The sequence below is a fragment of the Clinocottus analis genome, unplaced genomic scaffold (genome assembly GCF_023055335.1).
Source record: "Clinocottus analis isolate CAN_PGR_092001 unplaced genomic scaffold, fCliAna1.0.p SCAF_6, whole genome shotgun sequence".
NCBI classification, from domain to species: domain Eukaryota; kingdom Metazoa; phylum Chordata; class Actinopteri; order Perciformes; family Cottidae; genus Clinocottus; species Clinocottus analis.
The window spans coordinates 3179568-3202582 of record NW_027176218.1 but is presented as its reverse complement, the minus strand read 5'-3'; the positions used below and the strand labels follow the sequence as shown (position 1 = coordinate 3202582).

The 23015-nt window shown below is 43.2% G+C and overlaps 1 protein-coding gene across 1 annotated transcript; it reads right to left on the bottom strand.

The window, feature by feature from the left end:
• Positions 1-4470: 4470 nt before the first annotated feature.
• Positions 4471-21967, bottom strand: snx33 (sorting nexin 33). Its single transcript, XM_068603833.1, has 2 exons — positions 19588-21967; positions 4471-7598 (listed from the first exon to the last, which is right to left on the bottom strand). The coding sequence occupies exons 1-2, from the start codon at positions 21020-21022 to the stop codon at positions 7345-7347; spliced, it is 1689 nt and encodes a 562-aa protein (XP_068459934.1). The 5' UTR covers positions 21023-21967; the 3' UTR covers positions 4471-7344.
• Positions 21968-23015: the final 1048 nt, after the last annotated feature.

The window sequence follows — 23015 nt, the reverse complement described above, 5'->3', positions numbered from 1 at the left end:
CGCCGTTCCAGTTGCACACCAAAGCCGGAAACATTACCGTCAGACCCGAGCGTTGGGGTTCAAATAGAAACATCTGGATTTGTTTTTATTTTCTTTTCAAAGGTTGAAAAGGAATTGGAAGAGCGTCTGTAACGTACACCTTGTTCCTGACAAACAGTGGAGCGACTGTGATCCTCCAGCGTCACTATTACGTCAACGCGACAGAGAGGAAGTGTTACCATAACGGTCCCAAAACAAAGACACCTGTTGTCGGGGGGTGAAAACAGAACAGGGAGCGGACCACTCAAAAAACGACACCATGCGTTGCCCATGCACTCAATGCATCACGTGTGTGTGTGTTTTTGTCATAGCATATATAATTTGGTAGTGAAAGGTCACAGTGACCTCACAGAGCACGTTTGTCGGCCATAACTCGAGTCCAAGTGGACGCTTGTGCCGAATTTGAAGAAATTCTCTTTGGGCATTTTTTTGTGACGCACAGACTCGACGACTTTAAAGAAAGCAAACGCACAAGCTTGTGTCACAAACGGGAATGTGAGGTAGCATCAAAGGTAACATAGGAGATCTGAACGCCTCTGGCGCCGGGAAGGACGCAAGTGAAGGAAACGGGGATGCAATTTAGAGACAAGGGAGCACTCGGGTGCTTCAGGCTCAGGTGTACTTCCTTGAGCACGCTTATAGCCTCACGCTCAGGTGTACCAACCGAGGCCTCTTTCAGAGTCTATTTAAGCTCGCACATTTGCAATAGCTTTGCAATTGTTATGACAATTTGAGACAAATTGTGAATTTATAAAAAAAATATATTCTCCTCAACTGAGCATCCTGTGAAAGCCCATTCCCGCCACAAAAAAAAAAAGTAGGACCAAAAAAAAAAAAAAAAAAAAAATTAGGACCAGAAAAAAACAAAAAAACAAATTAGGACCAAAAAAAAATAATTTTTTTTTTGGTCCTATTTTTTTTTTTTTTGCGTGGCGGGAATGGGCTTCCATAGTTTTTGAAAGAAAACATAATTATAGTTAAATAAAACAGAAAACAAAATAGATAATAAATATAGATGACTAATAAATACTATATGTACTACTACTATAGTAAGATAGATTCAATAATTAAAAATACAGGATGTTTGCAATTGTTATGACAATTTGAGACAAATTGTGAATTTATAAAAAAAAAATATTCTCCTCAACTGAGCATCCTATGAAAGCCCATTCTCGCCACACAAAAAAAAAAATTAGGATCAGAAAAAAACAACAAAAAAACAAAACAATTAGGAACAAAAAAAAATAAATTAGGACCAGAAAAAAAATAAAAAAATAAATTAGGACCAAAAAAAAAAATGTTTTTTTTTGCGTGGCAGGAATGGGCTTCCATAGAATCCGGATATGTTTTTGAAAGAAAACATAATTATAGTTAAATAAAACAGAAAACAAAATAGATACTACATAACTAATGACTAATAAATACTATACGTACTACTACTACTATAGTAAGATAGATTCAATAATTAAAAATACAGGATGTTTCCCCTGGCGGTGTGTGCACTAGCGGGAACGCTGCACGCAGGTGAACGAACTCAGAATAGGCGACCTTGAACTGGATTATTTCTACATGATCCTATGCCTTCAACTGTCCTATGCCTTCAACTGGATTATTTCTACATGATCCTATGCCTTCAACTGTCCTATGCCTTGAACTGGATTATTTCAACATGATCCTATGCCTTCAACTGGATTATTTCTACATGATCCTATGCCTTCAACTGTCCTATGCCTTCAACTGGATTATTTCTACATGATCCTATGCCTTCAACTGGATTATTTCTACATGATCCTATGCCTTCAACTGGATTATTTCTACATGATCCTATGCCTTCAACTGGATTATTTCTACATGATCCTATGCCTTCAACTGGATTATTTCTACATGATCCTACGCCCTGTTCCATGCCTTCAACCCATGTCCTATACACCAAACCTTCGTACAATCGGACTCTGGCTGTCTGAGCGGAGCCTCTTCGCTCAGGAGGCTGTGAGGAAAGCCTGCGAGGAGAGCGCTGCCTGAGCGGATCCTCACTCCACTCAGGTAACTGTGAGGAAAGCCCTGATGTCAGCCTCGAACCCGGAACCCCCGCGTGAGGTTCGTCTGCCTAACCCACTACACCACCGTCCTCCCGGACAAATACAATATATTCCTGGATACGTTTATCTTTAGTTTCGTGGTTCGTGGTCGTTCACTCGTTGCTTTAATTAGGTTATACTGGGAGACGGAATAAACAAAGACAGACTAACTGCGTGGACTCTAAATCTAAATCTAAATATAAAGCCTGGAGCTTTCAGATGTGCATTTTTCAAAAATAAAATGAAAAATGTCTAGAGTTTGAAAAACCCATGACGCAATGCAAAAAAAAATAAATTAAAAAATAACAGAATCTAAACTAACGGTGCCGGCCCAGGTGCATTTATAGTCACATGGGAATAAAAAAACAATATCAGCAAGGTACAAAATATGTAAATACTCACTCGTTTGTAATAGTAGAGAAACTTTACAACGGATTTTTCACTCCCAGTATAACACTGTGTTTAATGTTTTCCAATGCGCGAGTGGCGAGTCAGAAACACACTAAGTTACGTCTCAGCGTTGATATTGTTGACCCATTTTGTGCTTTGTAGATAAGAAAATGCCACCAAAAAAAAATAAAAAGAGACATCTGACGTTTTTTTCACCACGTGAGTAACTATCAACAAGCCAGGTTGTTGTTGTTAGTTAGTTAGCAGCAAGCTAACTACTCACACAGTGCAAACCTGCATTATTTTGAAATGCATTCAGCCTGCATCCTGCACGTCTTCCTGCTCTAATGAGTGAAGAGAGGAAGCTTTCTCTTCTACAGGGGGAGAACAATACTGTCTTCCCTTCAGTCAGTATGTGTACAGGTCATCAATGTTCTCAAACATTGGAATAACAACTTGTGAATTAACTCATTTAAAGTAAATTATTAGAAATGGACAGTCATATTAAATCATAAAAAATGTGAAATAACATATGTCCAGGTGCTATAACAGCACTTTTGGATTGTGAATTATGTTATGTTGAATATAAAACAAGGCTGTGCCATAAAATCTGAACCTATTACCAAAATGTTCTAAATTGCTTTCAAAATAAATACATATACTACTCATGAGGTCTACATTTATTCATTAAGGCATTATTTTGAAATGCATTCAGGAAACTCCCGTGCAGATGTAGTGCATGTAGTCTGTATTATCATGGTTGACAGTGTAAACATTGTCTACCTGTTTCTCGTGCATTATTGTGTTGTTGTTTTGCTCTATAGGGAACAGTCAGTTTGAGCCACAGTGACCATCAAGGAAGTCGGACATGAGGAGTGAACCACACCGGCCTGATCCCAAATTCATCCAAGTACCAAGATGTCTTCCTTCCCCTTAAATATAATGGGAGAATAGAAGTTTGTTGTTCAACTCATTGCTTTTGCAACTGCAACGCTTGTGACTTCACCTGTGATTGAGGAAATAAATAAACGAGAACGAGAGAAGCTGTCGAACTGATTTCTTCTGGATGCTACACCGGGCTTCCAATAATTGTACACGCTAACAATGGCGCTAAGCTAAAAAAAAAAGCGACAAAAAAAACCTTTGAAAAACTCAACAGGAAGGTCTCTCTCAATAAATCTGGAGACTTTGTCTTTAGGGTGAGCTGTCGCTTCAAGTGTTCACAAAAGTTAGCAGGACGCATCGTCTTTGGGGCCGTTAATGTCTTCGTAATCCGTCCAGTGGTTGTCTAGATATTTTACTTAAACCCAAAACAGTCATGCTCTCTGGTGGAAACCTCACATAGCTGCGGGGAACACAAGTGTCTGTACAAAATGTCACGACAACCCGACCAATAGTCGCGGAGATATTTCAGTCCGACAGACGCAACGTTACCACGTTACCACCCAATGCTTTTCAAAACACGCAGATGATAGACCTAACAGATTCCCCACTGCAACCCGACCATGGATGTGATGCGAAGAATTGGGCTCTATTCGGACTTTCAGCAAGATTTGCACTCACACTTCTTCTTTGAGTGTCATTTATTTCGGCACAACGTCATTGTGTACACAGACGTTTGCATAGCAGCTCCTGGGTGTCCTGGTTTTGGTTATATTCAGGACAAACTGTTTGTGTGTGTCATCACATCCCGCTCACACATATCCTTGTGTTCTACGTATGAGAGGGTGAAAACAGTGCAGGAGGAAGGTTTTGTCACGGTTTTCCTTCAGTGTTTCTTTGGTAAATTGCTTGTTGTTTCGACTTATAAAGGAGTTATATGGGCAATTGGAACTAAAATATGACAATCACATTTTCCGAGTACTTTAGTATAGTGAAGATATCGACGCCTGCGTGGAAACAAACTCACAGTATTGCTTTAGAAACCCACAAAGAAGAGAAAGACAGCAGGCGATCACCCTCATTACTTTTATTAAAACATTTTTTTCGGTCCCCTTCCCCTAAATCAAGTGACAAAGTACTTATGGAAAATCCCCATCTGTTATTTCAGAGACTGAAACCCAAGCATTGAGTTCCTGCAACTCACCCGGTCACACATCCATGTTGAGAAGCAGTCACCTGTGTGAAATGCCTGGCATTTAACGTGTTGTGCAGCTTTGGAACACGAGAGGAAAATGTCTTCTTTTTTTTTTTTTTTCTTTTGCACCTTGCATGTCGTTCATTTGCCTGAAATATGTCTCCTCATTTAATGTCCTTTACAGTTTCTTTGTGGAATGTGTTTTTTTCTTCTTCTTCCAAATGCTCCCTTCACATTTTCCTCAGAGTAGAACAGATTCAATTACAAAACCAGAGTGAACAATCAATTTCACTTCAACCTAACCTTGAAAAAGAAAAGAAAAAGGAAACCCAGTAGAAAATGGCCGACTTCTTTGGTCTCAGAGAAACTGTGATGAGTGCAAATGCTGACAGAGAAAAAAAATAAAAGTATGAAAAGCAAAGGGTCGTTAAAAAAACATAACCAACACCACATTTAGACAGCAAAGAGTTAAAGGCTGCAGATGTGGACTGACACACATCTGAGTCACGCACACACACGCACACAAACACGCACAGACCATTTGTTTACTGAGAAGCCTGCACTGACTCAGCATTTTTTTGTTGAGAGAGAGAGAACCATAACAAGGCTCTAACTTCAGATTTTGAATCTCTCAAGCACCGGGCGGAGATAACAAAATAATCCTTTCACGTTTCATCCTCACCCAAACGCACCACCGACTGAGAGATCAAAACCCTCTTCCATTAAAAAAAAAAGAAGAAGAAGAATCAGGTTTCCACCACTGAGGAATAAACACGGGCTGGAGGAGGAGCGTGTCGAGCTCACATAAAAAACATTCCCTACACTTGATGAGGTAATGCTCATAATTGCCGAAGCAGACGCCACATAAATAGGTTAACGTGTCGCTAAAGATAGTCTCGTCGAACCGCAGGTCGCCATGATTTATTTATTTTTTTTCTCTTGTTAAACAGGATGAGTAATGTTACTGGAACAACTCTTATTTAGTTATAAACATGTCATTCGGGCAGTGAAGAGTGCTGCTCGGATCCTCGCGGTCACTTAAATCTCATCCGGTAATGCAGAATTAGTGCACGAAATGTGAGAAACAAAACGTTAAAAAGTGACACATCACCGTGATCACAGCTGAAGGTAGAGCATTACAGTATTATTAATAAAGAAATAGGTCAACATTTTAGTAAATATGCTTATTTGCTTTCCTTCTTGGCTCTGTCCAGCAGCTTGTTAGCTTAGCTTAGTGTAAAGCCTGGAAACTGGAGGAAACAGCTAGCTCTGTCCACAGCTAGCTAAATTAGCCTCCCAGTTTCTCCAAATCTCACCAATGGCGTACTTCTTTTTTAATAATTCGTACAAAATCCAAGTGTAAAAAAACAAATTGAAGCCTTTTCACTTTGTTTTATGTACAAGTAAGTAACAGTAAGTGTTAGATACGCTTTGGACAGAGCCAAGCTAGCTGCGTCCCCCTCTTTCCAGTCTTCATGCTAATCTAAGCTAACCGTCTGCCGGCTGTAGCTTTGTATTAAACAGAGAGACATGAGAGTGGTATCGATCATCTCATCAAACTCAAGGCACAAAAGCAAAGAAGCATATTTGAGTTATTACAGCGACAGAGCATCTAGATGATCGGAATGATATTGTTTGTGCATTAGATGTTGTTTTAAATCATACTGTTTTTGGACCCAGACAACATTAAACACAGAACTCTACTAACAGGAGGAATTTGGTCTTGTGTCAACTAAGTTATTCAAACATTGAAACGCCAACTAGATGTTCTGCCTCACAAACTTTGCTTCAGACACTTCAGCTGTTTGACTTTGGTTGGCGAGATAAACCTGCTGCGACATAGAAGAATATATATTTTGTTGTTTTCCACCGTGGGAAAGCGAAGTAGTTGACTCGCTCACCCACACACACACACACTAAGACCCACTAGTGTGTAAAACATGTGCAAACTTGTTTCTAAATGCAACTCAATTGTAATAATACCCCGAATAAGCCATTATACAGGTAAATGGCCCATTTAAAATGATTCCGTCAGATTGCCTCAGATCCTTAAAGGCACACAAGAAAAAAGCTGATTTGCGCGGTATAAGTCCTCCACACGGTGCGACGTTAAGACGGACATTTGTGACTAGTTGAAGGAACGGAAACCAATTTTAAAGCAGTGAACACCTGAGCAAGGTGAGCACCGGGGATGGTGAAATCCCACTGAAGTATGCAGTGCACTTATAAGTTTGGTCAGAAATACAATATTTTCGTGGTCCGAGGGGTAAAAAAAAAAATCAGTGACTGGATTGTTTATCAGATGTTGCTCAATAAACCTGAAAATATACGGGGAGTTTAAAGAAAAAAAAATAGAAGCCAAAGTGCATGATGTTGGAGAGAAGGGGACAATTTAAAAACAGGACCCGTTTCATGGTGTTTACACTTTAAAACATCTACAGACTCGCTATGAATCTGAAACCTATAGTTACGAACACATTAAATTATGTAAAATAAACAATATGCTGTGACATTGCCTATGTGATGTGAATAAAAAGGTACAGTAGGTCTTGAAAAAAGTGACTTTGAATCCATCAAAGTGAAAGTTTTGTACTTTTTTTTCTCTCCAGTAACTATCGCTTAATTTATCCGCAAGTCTTTTCCAACTCAACCAAACACGACGAACACAAAACGCCTCGAGAGTCAAGACTTGGATCCGTCCTTCTCGTTTGTGTCTTGTCGTTTGTTGTTTTTTTTGGCATCTCGAGCGGTTCGGTGTCTTCACAGACAGTCGTACATGCGCAGGGTGCGCTCCAGTTGCTGGACGACGCGCTGGTAAAAGGCGATCTGCTCCGTGAGGTAGGCCTGCATCATGTCTTTGAAGTCCACCTCTCTCTGCTGGTGGAAGTGGCTCATCTCGGCCTGGAGGGCGAACCCGACCGTCCGGCAGCGTTTCCTGATGCCGTCGGCCTCGTCCTGGTCCATTTTCCCTTCGTCGCTCATCCGCTGGCTCTCCTTCACCTTGGCAAAGGCACCTGGGGAGTGAAGAAAAGAAAGTGATGTGTTATTCTAAAAAAAAAACTGTCACATTATATTGGTAAACTGTTTTACCAGCAGGTTAAAATGTCGTCCAAATAACAATTTGTGCCACGTTTGAGAAAAAAAACAGACAGTTCCTTAGATGGTACAGAAACTAAATACGTGCAGCAGACATAGAAAAAACAACCTAATCTAATTTATCTCAAGCGGTATGTGGTGATGCAGATAGTTCTGTTCCTACTTGCCCAGCTTGTGAGAAGCCATGACGTTTGAGCCTTGACCCGAATGCAACAACACATTTGATCGCATCGGTATCTAAGCCATGCAGGGAGTTCAGGTTTTCTTTACTTCATATTTTGGCCGTCACCCCAGTACAATGCAGGTCCAGTGTATTTGCTGCTCCTCATAGCGTCATAAAACTACTGGACATGTAGTAATATTAAACAAAAATGTGTCAGGATGTGGATAATCATTCATGTCTGCCGTGAGCCTTCCGAACACATTTAAAGAAGCATTCAAACCCGAACAAAGATGTTGTATCTGGTAGGACGGACCTTTAAAAGGCAACTAAAAAGTCACTATTTTCAGACAAAGTCAAACGTGTAGATTACGTCCCAAAAAGAGTTATTCGAAAAGCAGTAAAATGTGCTCCTAATGAAAGCATGAACATAAAAACCCTGTAACTAAAGTTGTAATAAAAGTTAAGCAAAGTTCAAAACCGTCTGAGATGTGTATTGCTCTGTGGGCTTTGGGTGGGACTGTGTATAAAAACTAAATAGAAAAAAACTCCTCTAGTAAAGTTCACCCAGTACCTCTTCCATGGCACTCAGCAAGACCAACAGTGTAGCTTTTGCCCCAGAAATTCACTCAGAAACAATTATTTTAATGTCGCTTTCCAAGGAGAAGAACACGGCAGACGAATGGCATGTCGCCACTCTGCATTTCCCAGCGGATTAGCGAGTCGGCGTCAGTCTCAAACAAGCATGCGCCCGATACCAGGAAGAAGACAAGTAACTGCTAGTTGTTACTTTAATGTCTTTCATGTACCCGCTGCTAGCCTGCAAGTTTTATCCATTAACGGTATATATATGTGCGTTCATGCCGCCCCTGGATTTCGTACATATGGAATTCCTGGCAGAAGTCTGGGAAAGCTTGAACAGCACTTGCAGTCGGTTCCAGCAAAAGGAGGCGTGTGGACTGAAGTCTGTGGCAGTGACCTACATTCATGTATTCTGTTTTCCACATGAGAGGAGAATGTGCATCACCAGATAGCATGTCTGTGGGACATAAAGGAAAGGCGCTCATGGTTGTGTGTGTGTGTGTGTGAACACGTACGTGGGGGTTGAATCAACATTTTTTTTGGATCAGCTAATGCAAAATCTCATCACAAAGAAAGCGTCACGTGCTCACCCTCGCAGCTAAACCTGCTCTCTAAAACTAAGCTAAAAACGATACCGCTAAAGCCGAAAAATACAAGCTACGCAAAGAAAAGCTGTGGCCAAATTAAAAGCAAAAGCAGTGTAAGTTTCCTACTATTATATGAAAAATTTAAAAAAAATCCCTCTTTCCCACGAAGGGCTTTCTGCCTCTTCTCACCGAGTTGATTTTATGATAAATGGGCAGTGGTCTGGAGAGTCGCCGGATTTGTTTATTTTGCCCAACCAGACTGGCTACCGAAGAGAGAGTTTAACTATTTCACATGTGACAGCTTCATGCATCTGTGCTGGGTAGATACCAACGAGGGAGAGAAAAGGGAGCAGCAAGGAGCTAAAAACACAAACAAGGCCTTCCAGGTTCTGCCAAGTTAAATCTGCCTCAGACCTTTTCATAGCCACCTAGATCGCAAATGCAATACCTGCTTCATGATCATACCAAAAGTATGAAGGTCTGAGGGAAAACCTGTGGCTTGTTTTCTTTCTATACTCTCAGCAGTTTATAAAAGTGGTTCATCATGATATATTTCATTTAATTAATGCAACCCTGGATTTGCAAAAGTGGATGGATGGATGAACCATTTCTAACATGTTTAATACATTTTAAGTTGCTGCTATAGCAGATAGTTAGCTGTAGCTGCTATGGCAGCTAGTTAGCTATAGCAGCTAGCCAGATATAGCTGCTATAGCTAGCCGTAGTGCCTCCTGTACATACTGCACTGTTGCAACAACCACACTCATAGTTTAAGTGTTTATAGGAATGATTGTGAACAATTCTTTTTTTTTTTTTTTACAATTAACACAAATGCCAATGCCTGGCAAAAGAAAATATTCAAGACTTTTTAATAGCTTCTAAACAAATCCAACGCTTTTCAAGACGTTTAGGATCTGCAGACACTCTGTCTAGTTTCAGTCATACAGTATGTGTGTGTGTGTGTGTGGTTGTGTGTGTGTGTTTGTCTGACAGAGAGAACAAGAATGAGGATAGTCAAGATTAATTATGGCCACAACCCTGTGGGGAATTGAACTCAGGCATGAATTCCTCATTCCCACAGCCCGGGGTCAGTGCGGTGATGCATTCAGGAAGTGCAGCACTTCTTCTCTTCGTCTTCATCTATCTTCTATCCATTTGACACAAACTGGGAACGGAAGTCCCCCTTTTTTAATTTGTTAGCGCCGCGTGTTGCTTGTGTTGACGACATTTCCCACCTCCCTATAGTAGCTGTGCTCCGGTTAAACAAAGCCGACACTGTTGTTGTTTTTATCCACAAAACTGCGAATCGTTCTAAGATCCAAACATTTCCAGAAAGCAGTTTGAAGCAAAGTGTGCTCTAAGTTGAACTATTCATCATCTGGAATCACAGTTTCCAGTAACAGCTGATTAAATAATTCCTCCTAGTTAATACAAAAGTGGAGGCGCCAGTAAACTGGCGTTGAACCTCTTTGGTTTGTTTAAAATCAACTGACCCCTGTAACATGGAGGCCGAATGCATCAATCAACACAACATGAGCTGATGTGGTGTGGCGCTAGTATCAACTGTTTAATGGAGGATTTTACTAGAATTGGTGTCTTTAGGGAAGCCGTATGTAGCGTGACTTCATGTGCCGGATTAGCTATCAAGCTGCATCCAGACACAACGTGGTTCTTGTAGTCGTGTAGCTTGTGTTTGTGCTGTGAACCGTTTTTAAATCAAGATGTGCTGCTTCAAAGTTGTACCTTTCTCTTTGGAGGTTAATTAAACACATGGGAAATCCTGCTTATGGTTCCACAATCCTCTAGAGGTGTGTGAGTTTGTGTGTGAAGGTTAATATGTGAAGGCATAGTCATTGACTTCACTGCTGCAATGCAAACCATATATATATATATATATATATATATATATATATATATATATATATATATATATATATATATATATATATATATATATATAACCATTTTTCCTGTAAGACTTGTAAGTGGGCTAAAGGTACAAATATTTATGAAGATTATGTGCTGTGGTTTGGTGTATAAACTGCCATAAATCGTTAACTCTCATACCCCAAAAACTGCTTCAATGTCCAAATACTGACGAGAAAACACGGTGTCGTTTTCGAATTTGCGTAATACGAATGACTCTCAAATAAACAAATCTGTGACTGTCGTTCAAAGACTTCAAACATAGGAAGAACTAACGTGAGTGAGTAAGTTTAGGGGACATTTTAGACGGGTAAACAGAAAAATGTTTCAACAGAAGACAAATGAGCCTTTTCACCACAAAACACAAAGCATTAGCGAGTTGTGTGTGTTTGGAGGGGGCGGCTGATATCTGAGTCAAGCGCCACTAAATTGATGAGGCGTTTGTTCCCTGTTGATCTCTCAATAAATAAATTTAAATAGTAACGACAACAAATAAGGCTTCTTGCTGAAACATGCTGACACTTGAAAGTGTTATTTTCCTGTGTTCACACCAGACAGTGGCTTACGATGTATCCAGATGCTTGCAGACAAATGCTGCCTTCAAAATCGGGTCGTGTTTACTGTATTGACGAGAAGAGTCCATAAGAAACATATGTAGTGGTAATGTGGTTTTCAGAAATGGAAGCCCATGGAGGTTAATGTTTTGGTGGATGATGGATGATGTTTTTCTTTGTTATTTTATGTCTGAGCTATATTTAGATTTTCCTCAGAGCCTCAGTTTTTACTGCAGCGTTCCTTGAGCATACCTGCTCGCCAGCTAGCTAAATTGTTAGCCCTGGTGGCTTCTAAACGACGACAGCAGGGTTACGTTAATGTCCACGTTGTCGTTGAACAGCAATAGTTGTCTCACGAGACGGAAACGCTTGAACGCCAAGCGCTTTGAATACTTGACGTCCCGCGTTGTAGCGCTTACAAGTTGCATTTTAGATAGCTTGTCGGGTTAGCTGGTGAGCTAACAGATAACACCGTTACAAGTCAAAAACATGCTGGCTCTAATCTGTCGCAATAGCTCTCTGGTCTTCTTTCTCTTTTCTCTGTGCCCCTTAACGTCTCAGGATTGTACAACATTTAATTCAACAATAGGTTATTGAAGAGGTAACAAGCCAGGAGAGGTAGCTAGCTTACATTTTGGTTCGCTATAAGGAGCAAACTGTCAGTTAATTTCCCATTTCCCTTGCTAATTGATGGACATAGCTGGGAATGATGTCGCCCTTTCAGTACAGTAAGTTGGAAAACTTCAGCGGGGAGTGGGTTTGCTGACAGACGGGCTAATAAAATAAACAACTACTACAGTGTTTTTTATTGTGTGTTGATGCACAAGGCAGCCATCTTGGATTTTGAGGTTGGGTTTGGTGGGGTTCGTCCAACTTTCCCAGTTTAAAAGAGAACGCAGCTTAATTGACAGCAATTTGAAAAGACATGTATTGACCTATTACAAGTTTCTGCAACTATTTCTTATTGTGGTGAAGTTCATACTCTGACAGAGGAAGAAAGACATGAAAGTGAATGCAGCAATAAGCATCCTCCCTGTGGCGCTCCCTTCCATCAAAGATCAGCACTGTCAAAACAGCAGAAATGTCAAAATTCCCCAAGTTGAAGTCGAGGCAATAAAAAAGTACATATTTACATCTTCCCCACAGTTGGAATGATGAACTGTGGTGATTTGAAAATGCTGGAATAACTGGGTTCTTAGCAGTGACAAAGTAAATACTGACATCTGAGCTTGACGGAAAGGAGAGGAAAGCTGAAAAGCACAGAAAGGAAAAAAGACAGGAAAAGAGATGTACAGCTGAAAATACAGAGGAAAGAGAGGCTTTAGGAGAGAAGAGAGGAAGAAAAACCGAGACGCAGCTTCAAGAATGCATGAGAGGGTCAAAAGACTGTAATATCTGCCAGTGTTTAATGTGGCTCTTAAGATCCTTGAAGATACACAAACATGAAAAAACCCTCTGCTGAGTAAGCTAACATTAGGTAATGGTGTTTACACCAACCAATCAGATACACAGATAAACCTGGAGCTGGAGTTTATGTCCTGAGCTGGAATGTGCTCACAATCGAGTTAAACCATCTCAAATATAATTTTCCATTTATCTTTTGGGTCTAATTGGCTACGGGACACTGACACAAATATTTCCAATTCTTTTTTCTTTCTTTTTTTTTATTACTTCAGGGATGAGGAATGTTTCAAAACAGAACCACCCTCTCTCCAGCTTCCAGAGAATCAATTACCAGAAAGCCTTAATCTGCGATCAGGCAACTTCCTCTGCAGACTGGATATTACTTTGTGCACATCTTCTGCTTTCTTGCTTGACCATGACTGCATCGGTCAAAGAAATAAGACATCGAGCTTCCCATAGCTCTTGATTTAAGCCATGCAAATAAATGTTCAACAGATGTTTATATATAATGTATATGCACAGACAAACTGAGGTAAAACTATTCTACAGTTACAAATCTACGCTCCTTTCAGAGATGTTTATTTAGAGGAAAACACTCAGCGCTGATCTTGAAGGGGAGTTTAATCAAACCCCCATAATGTGTATCTTACAACATTCCTCCACAAGGTCATTTGGTTTTATCCCTTTTCAGCTTATTTTTCATGCATTTGGATGAAGAAAACGGGGGTTTAATCACAGAGAAATCAGAAATTGGACTTGATATAGATACAGAATATGTTTTAAGCTGTTACGTCATCACACATCAAGTAAAAAACAACCTCACAATGTTACATCACAGTCTCTGTGACACTTGATTGATCTACAACAGTTTCAGCTCTTTTGCTCTGGAGCAGATGGATGATTTTCTCTGTTTGTTTGCCCCTTGTAACATTTATCTACCAAGAACTGTCGCGATAACCTTAGAGAGGCCTCGAATGAAAGATGTTTGGACGACCCTTCTGCCAAATGAAGCACTCGGTCAAAATGCCCCGGGGGTTTTCCCCCCCATTGTCCTGACTTTTACGATGCGCTTCTGCGCGACCGGAGAAAAGGCCAGAGAATGCAACGGCCAACAATGTCCTCCCTTCGGTGTCTCCATGTCAACCCCAGAGCATCTTGTCTAGCGCTACCATGACCACAGCTCCACTGGCAGCCGCCCAGCCGCTTCCTGACAGCGAAAGCTTCATTCCTGTCAGGAGAGGGGGGGGGTGGAGATCGGGTCGCTGACGGAGTAAACGCTCCCTTCGAACGTGACAAAGAAGACTGCGTTTTAAGGTTTTTTTTCGCCGCAGTGGGCGGTCAATGGTCCGAGCCAGAAAAAACAATGAATCTGTGAGCTAACAAATGCCAAGGGATGAATTGATCAAAACACCATCAAATGCAGATGCCTTCGATGACTTCTATTTTCCATGTATTCATAACAACGCGGGGACTCGGAGAGGCAACCTCTAGAACCCCTTTTTCCTGTTAAAGTCTATCCCAGCGTGCACCGAGCTAAAGGTGTCCACCCTGGACAGGTTTAGGTCTTAAACAAGACATATGGACAGACAAACCCATTCACATACACCGGCTTCCTTTGGGCCTGAGGGAACAAATGCAGAGAGAGAGAGAAAGCAAACTGGCCTCCAGCTGTGTGGCTAAACCGCAAACCACTTCTGCTACAAGAATTATGGATATTTGTCTTATGAGAGAGATTAATTGTTATAAGATACCTTATAGCAATTAATATTAGACACAATCACCGAACAAGAAACATTTTAAACGTCTTGTTCTACTTTAAATCTACCTTTTGAGGCACACCACTTCCAAATACAAGTGAAATATAGCTCAAATTCAGTTTTTTCAGCTCATGTCAACAACTATTTTTGATCTTTCTTGAGTTGCGGGGTCAGTCCTGTGATGAGCATACACGTGCACTTTATTTGTCCGCTTCATTGTGTGCCTAAACGCGTTGCATTGCTGCGAGGGCACAACCCCACCGCCAATGCAGCGGTCCCATTGAAATGAATGAGGAGGCTACATTTTTAGCGACGCTATTGTTTGCCTACACGTGACCTAAATATCTACAGACCGTGCCCAGTTTAAGCTTTAAAAAAAAATCAGCTGCGATAGCAAGCCGTCGCTGCCACTCCTTGGTGAAACACAGCTTTGTTGACACAGTGTTAAACTCTGTTGTAACCGACGTCACGGTTAGCCGTGGCGGCGCATCGGACCGCGGTGAACACGGACAGGTATCGATGCTTTGTCTAATCCCAGTTAAGCTAGATCCTCTCTTACCTCGTGCTAAAATCCGTCTCATGACACTTCACCACAGAAACCTCAGCGAGGAGGAGGAGGGAGGCTGAAGGCCGAGTTCTTGGAGACATCTGTAATCCCCTTCAGTGTGAAACAGCAGCGGTGGCTCAACCGGGCCAGCACAGACAGGAATGCAGAGTCATGAGGGATTGACAATTTGTGTGAAGACGTGGGAGACGAGGGCCTAGCCTTCGTTGAGATTTATGAGCGGGTAGACTGGAGAGAAAAAAATGTCACAACATAAAATAAACACGCGATTGATGTCCAGAAGGGTGCCAGAACCGGGTCCTGAGGTTTTTCGTCTACCTGCCGACGCTGCGGTTTTTCCCCTTCGCGTGTTGCGACCAGCGTGAGGAATGTTAATCCGCACCACGTTTTGTGAGACGACGTAAACACAGCGTGAGCTCCCGGCCGGCACTTTTGAGAAAAATTAAACAATATCGAGGACCGGTTCGGGTTAAAACAAAGACGTTCGCGTGCGTCCGTGTGCAGATCAAGGGGGCATTCGGCGCACACGTTTCCGTCAGAGCTGGCGGCAGGGCTTCTTCTCTTCCTTCGAAACTGATGGAGCGCGCATGTGGTGTTGTAATGTGTTGCCATGTGGAGGACAACTAACCTCTTGTCCAGACCGGCTGGTGCGCCGGGGGAGCGTCCCAGCGGAGCTCGCTCGTTCTCAAAATGAATAATGCTCCGCTCTGGTGGGGGATCCCAGAAGGTTTTATCCCACCATCAGCTACAACCCACCCCACTTTCTAGCATCTGAATGCTAAAAAGAACAAGTCGAGATGGAGAACGACGAAGCTCTGGTGCAGTTTATTTAAAAAACACGTTGTTGACTTTGTTTCCCTCGGTTGTACGTCCTTTATGGACTTGTACTTTTGAAAGTTTCAGGCCTTTTCGAGCGATTCACAAGATTGCAACCTCAAACGTTGCCTTACTCTTTCCTCAACGTGTCGTTCTGGGCACACAGGTGATGCAGATCGGCATCGCACGCAGAGCCAACGCCTCACATTTCATCATCGGATCAGATCAGATCAGACTGCGAGGCGGGTCGGTTTCACTCCATTGTGTTTTCTCCTTTGTGTTTAGTCAAAGCTCCGCCAGGTGGTTTTGTCTCAGATTAGAGGCCCGGTTGTCGCCAGAACCTGATCTATCTGCTTTACTCTCACGAATGCCTCACGTCAGCCCGCTGCTGTCCAATGTGACCTCAGAGGTAACACATTTAATATTCGAAGACCAGCTTGATGCCGGACCCGCGCAGCTCGGTTTGTGATTATGTACCATAACTCAATGCATTTCCAGGATTAGCAAAAGAGTAATCTGCCTCTCACACTAAATCCTCGCAGGCCCTTTATTTTATAACAATGCAATGTAATCAACCCGGGACTTCAAGATCTTCAGTGGTATGCTGGTGAGTTCAAGGTATTCGGGGTTAGTTTTGGCAGAGATTCAAAGTACAGCGGAGCATTGTGAGGTCAGACGAGATGTACTTTCCTTCGCAGATTGAGCAACAACAGAGACACAAAAAAGAAAAGTTGAAAAACAGGCCAGAGAAAAAGTGGGAGACAGAGATGTATGGAGACGTTTTTCTTTTCTTTCTCCCCTGACAAAACCTTTCCCCTCCCTAAGATCCGTTTTATCAAGGCCACATGCCGTCCCTTCCCAACGCCGCCGCGTCTCAAAGACGCTTCACATTCCTGCAGCTCACATGCTCACCAGGATCACAGTTACAGTGATTAAAAAAAAAGAAATATCCCAAGCTCATATAGAACAAAGTCAGGCAAAGGAAAAGGACATGAAGAGGAGGAGCAGAGCACCGGAAAAAGGTTGACCTCAGTTCTGTGTGTCCTGAGTGTTGCCACAGCTGTATCTGCTCCGGCTGAACACAAGTCCCATCAAGGGGAGCCGGCGGGCCGGCGGGGAAGAGCCCGCGGAGGGAAAAAGGGACTCTCGGCCTCCACGAAGACCTCCAGTAGTTGTTGTCTCTCGGCCGTGTACATTTACAATACCAGAGTTTCGGTACAGATAAATATGAGGTGATATTAGATGCTGCGAGCGATTGCATTGTAATTTGTTTTCATTGCCATGAAGCACATGTTTGGCATCTGTGCAAGATGTGGTCATCTTAAAAAATGATTCTCTTCCTCCTTTTTATGGCAACAACAAAAATCCCTTGGGGGTTTAAAAGAAATGTCAAACGTGATTGCAAAGAAATCATTGAAAAAATGTGTATACTTTCTCTCTCTCGCTTCCTTTCGTCCTAGTTTTGTTGATAATATTTCCATAAAGTGACGCTGTGCACCTTCGCAGTGCGGCTGCCACAATTACAAGATGATGGGGAAACGTACAAAAAAAACAGGAACAGTAGCACAGGTAGGAAAATAAAGGCCGTAAATCTGACTCGGTGATGTCATAAGCTTGACAGTGTTGAATTGAGGAAGTGGTGGTATTGAGCTTTTCATTTGAATGAGGAAGAACGTGTTATTCCTTTTAAAACGTTACAGGTCAGTTGACCAAAATTACAGATGTTACACATGTTCCTACTTATCCCGGGGTGGTGCTGAGCCAAGAGGACATTTTGGGGATATCCACCTTTATCAACCCAATATAATGTGGGTAAATGGAAATTTTTCCGCCGCGGGGCTCCGAGCGTTTTTAAAAATCATATTTCCGAGCCAGATATTTCAAAAACTTGGCTGGCACGTGAAACCAGAACTATCTCCACGATCGGACACCACACCAGGGTTCAATGACAATAATCATATCATGTCTGTGTGTGATTTGGGTGGACTGGTCCTTTTTTTTTAAAATATCCTTCAGATGGCTTTGTTTTTCATATTTATTCGTGGACGGAGTGACGAATTGTATCACAAATGACCTCTGCGATAACGATTGCCAGCTGTTTGAAGGAACGACGCTAACATTTACTGACGGCACATTTCCTTCCTGGCAGCAGCGGGGCCTTTTTTTTCCTTCTTTTCTTTCTTCCAACAGCTGATACAGTTATTTGTCCGAGAGCCGACACAGAATGCTGATACGCCCGTTCTCCCGCTGTCGAGGTGCCAACGTCGAACAGGGCCGACCTGAGCGGCGCTAACATTTCAAGAACGAGGTTTATGGAAAAAAAAAAAAAAAAATCTAAAAAATCGTCCGTCACAAACACACAACGGCCACGGAGTATTCAAACCAGGAATGTTAGTTTCAGTTTGGAAATGGTTAGTCATAAACCGCAGTTATGCTCGTGCGAAGTATGGAACGAACCAAAAGGAAGGACGACGTCACAGTTCGAGGTGACAGAAATTGGACATTCGGAGCATTTAGCAGCAAACAAGCATTTGCATCGTGAAGAGATAGAGTGTCTACCTGAGCAGTGAAAAGAAGTCCCTCCCCCTCTGTGTGTGTGTGTGTGTGCGTGTGCATGTGCGTGTGCCCCACCAGCTGTCTCCTCGTCAGACATATGTTCTGAATTTGGGATTCGGCACCTTTTTTTTTTAAAAAAAGGTGAGCTGATAAGAATAGCGCTCATCCGTGAAGCCGCTCCCTGCTCCCTCGAGCCCTCGGGTGGTCTGCTGTCACGTCCCGGCAGTCGGCTGTGTGATTGCATGTGTGTGCACGTGGTGAAGGGGGAGATGCTGGTGGGGGGGGGGGTGCACTCTTCACCTGACCTGTTATCCACAACAGAACGCCGAATCGGGAACAAACGTGCGTCATATTTGTATGAATTACTGAAGCCTCCGCAACTCTCACAGCTGCTGCTCGCCTCAGCCGGAGGACGCTACACTGTGGCTCGGTTGTGAGCGGGGTCGTCCTTCAATCGGCGGTTCAATCCCCGACTCCGCTAGCCCATGTCGATGTGTAATTGAACTTAACCCTAAAATTGCTCCCGTAGACGCGCCTACGGGCTGTATGAATGGTTGATGATACTGATGTGGCACCTTGCACGGTAGCTCCTCTCATCAGCTTGTGAATGGGTGAATTATGTCATGTGGTGTTAAAGCGCTTTGAGTGGTCAGAACACTAGAAAAGCGCTTTACAAGTCTGGGTCCATTTACAGCACTTGTTACGCAGCAATATTGAGCATTTAAGTCCAACTATAATCCAGTTCGTGATCAATTCTAATAGCTGTGACACGAGGAGCCCATTATGTGGCCTTGTGGCTGGAGGAAAGGCAAAAAGTTACTGTTCATTAAATTCAAAATAGGAAAGCCTTTGGACATTCAGTTCAAACATGACTGAAGCTGCAGGAATTAAAACCAGCTGGGAGGCTGAGGATACGTCCAAACATCTGCGTCGATCGAGGGTGTAATCATTGTCAGAGGATTCTCTCACATGTCAAAACTTCTCGCGTGTGATTCCTTACCTTTCTGTAGATGAATGATGTCGGGGAAGTTGACGAGCAGGCCTTGGTAGAGCGACAGCTTGTCCAGCATGTGGAAGAGGTCGTACTTGGGTTGCTCCGCAAACATCTCTCCGATGTTCTCGTAGGTGCGGCCCGTGTGGGAGATGGCTTTGTTGAGGGCCTCCGAGCTCTGGGGAGGGTCCAGCATGAACGCCTGGCTGACGGACTGGAAAGAATTCCCCAGCCGCTGGAACTCCTTCCTGAACCCGCCCAGGTGCTTGCGCACCAGCTCCGAGGCGACGTGCGTGAGCTGCATCACGCTGTCGTCCATTTTCTTGGCGAAGACCTTGAAGGTGTCGATGCGCTCCTCCACGTCCTGAAGGTCCTGGTGCTCGTTGGGGATCTGCAGGGTCAGCATGAAGTGGGCGCCCACCATCTCGTCCTTCTCCGCCCGCCTCTTGCCCAGCTTCCACTGCTTGTCGTCGGCGCACATCATGAAGTGCTCGAAGCCCTCGTACTGGGAGAGGACCGGGTGGCTGGTCATGTGGTTCATCCACAGGATCAGCCGCCGCTTGCGCTTCTCGATGAAGTCCTCCTCGAAGCGCCCCGTGGCCTGCTTCTCGGGCAGGTGGGGCACGGAGATCACGGTGAACTTGTGCAGCAGGCGGTTGTACAGCCAGTCGAAGTGTTTGTAGCGCCTGTAGACGGGACGCCCCGTGTGGCTCGGCGTGACCCGGTACGAAATGTACGTCTTGATGCCCTTGAACTTTGTCTGCTTCGTGGGGTCCTCGATGGAGCAGCAGAAAGGCTGCGGGCTCTCCTTCCACAGGGGCCCCACGGGGCCCATCTCGATGGTGTACGACTCGGCTATCTTTGCGTTCATGGGCACGTCGCCCAGCACGAACGCTTCCACCCCCGAGCGGACGAAGCTGGAGAACCGGTTGAGGTTCCGGCCCACCATGCTGCCCTTCCTGGAGCTGGAGATGCTGTCCTGCCTCTCCATGTGCGGCTTGGCCCGGTAGTGCACGTTGGGGTTGTTGGAGTTGGACACGGGGCCGCGGGCGTGCCCGTTGGCCCCGGGGCTCCTGGCGTGGTCGCCGTCGTCCACCACCGTCGACCGGTCGTCCCAGTCGTCCCAGTCGTCGTCGTCGTCGTCATCGTAGCTGGGCTGCAGGTGCAGCGGCGTGCTCGGGGTCGAGGGGAAATAGGAGGAGTCGTTTCCCAGAGAGCCCGCCGGGCTGATGGAGCAGTCGGTCACGTTCGAGTTCGAGCGCATGCGGATGATCTCCACGTAGGACGCCGGGAAGAGGCCCTTCTCCCCGCGGCTGTTCTCCCCCTGGAACCAGCCGTCCACCGAGTTCTCGTCAAAGATGACCAGCTCCTCGTTCTCCTGGATGCTGATCTCCTCTTTGTTTTCGCTCTGAAAAGTGTAGAGGGCTTTGGCTTTGGCTGACATCTTGGCGCTCCAGTGGGTCCGAAAGCAAACCACAAAAACAAAAACAAAAAACCTACATGCACATGGTGGCTTAGTTCATGTGGACCCTGCTGTCTCGACGCATGCTGTGTGTTGGAAACCTCTGACACGAGCTCACTGTAATATTTAAACTCATCTCAGATTACATGGCAGCTGTTGCGTCAGGTGTGCAACAGCACAGTACAACTTCAGCAAATTTGAACGCAGACACTTAGTAAGTCAACAGTTACGTACAACTATTACCTTTATTTGCCTCCTCTCCACAAAAACAGAAGTGTAAAATAGACCTACTGTGACCATTTGCATCCTCAGCCCATTGAGGCTCTCAGTCTTTTGTCTTTCTGCCTATTCTTCCCCCTTCAAAGTCTAACAACGACTTCCAGCTCTTAACGCTCCACAACACATGAACTTCCTCACGACAGAAGGGACTCTTGTTCCTCCTTTTACATCACAAACACAACAGGTTCAAACACACACGCGCACGCATACACACACACACACGTTCAAAAAAGCGGGTTTCACCAAAAAAATAACTCCGTGGGGTGATTTTAATCCGTAAAAAACAGGACCCGCAACCTCGCGTGGCATCGGGACACTTTGCTTCCTCAGTAGATCCTCGAGTCAAACATCTCTGGGACAAAGTGTCGTGAGGGAGCGCAGAGGGATGAGGGACTGTTCCCCCTCGTCGGGACTCAAACTTGCTGCGTTTCCCCTTGTAAACAGGTTCCTGCGCATCTTCAGGCAATTCCCTCTCCTTCCCCCCCCCAACAAAATAGCAACAAAAAAAAACAGCAACTAAGCAATCTCCTTCTCCAGAGTATCAACACAGACCACGGGGCAGTGTTGATCCTTGTGGGTTTATTCCCGTGCGCGCTGCAACAAAGTAACTCTTTCCATGACGTGAGGCTTGGACAATTGGAGGCAAGTTCGTCGTTCTTTTCCTTTTTTTTCTTCCTTTTTTTTCTTTTCTTCATCGGCTCCTTTTATATTCTTTGTGGAGGAGAACGAAACCGACTCAACGTCGCCCCCAACAGGAGGGTCACGGTATAGCATGACACGCAGATTACAACGTCAGGCCTCAGGTGATGTTAGATTAAATACAAATATAAAACATATATTTCTTTATTAGACCCGCAGGATTACAGCAGCAGACAGGTAAAGTGCACACAAGAGACACATTGTAAAATAAAGTCTAAAAAGTAATCTAAATAAACAGTAAAACATTAAATAATTCACAATAGCAATAATATATATACAGACAGAATGCAATTTATTAAAACAAAACATTTATTTTGCATCAGTTGAAGGGATTTAAGTGACCAAAGTGATTGAAGTGTTTTTGTGGTTTACTTTTAATCAGTTTACTGTTCATTGTTCCCGAGTACGTTATACATCCTAGTGATTTTACTTGGTAAAAAGGTGTAGAATAATACTTTATATATATATATATATATATATATATATATATATATATATATATATATATATATATATATATATATATATCAACAGTGCAATAACATGAGACATAATAAAATATCAAATAATATTAAAACGTACAATACAAATATCGTAAACAAACAAACTAATAACAGTATTTTAAAATAAGTGTATGAATAATGTTGCAGCTACTGTAATAGTATTATTATCCTTCCTACACAGTAGGAAATATGCATTGTATACACATATCTGAGTACTTCCATTTTATACAACTTTACACTTTTACTCCACTTCATTTATTTAAAAGCGTCAGTTACTTTGCAGATTTAGATAATTGATCCAATATATAAATTATCTAATGAATTATATACATTAGTGTAAATACAGGCTACCCAGCAACATACAAAACAGAGTACTTTTACTATTGGTACTTTAAGCATTTTTTGGTACTTTAGTTCTTTTAGTGAGGTAATATTTTAAATACAGGACTTTTACGTGGGTATTTATACACAGTAGTATTGTTAGTGTATTAATT

Coding starts and splice junctions, on each gene's coding strand:
- snx33 (XM_068603833.1), bottom strand. CDS start 21,022: ATGTCAGCCAAAGCCAAAGCCCTCTACACTTTTCAGAGCGAAAACAAA. Junction 7,599..19,587: donor CATCATTCATCTACAGAAAG/GTAAGGAATCAC, acceptor TTCACTCCCCAG/GTGCCTTTGCCAAGGTGAAG.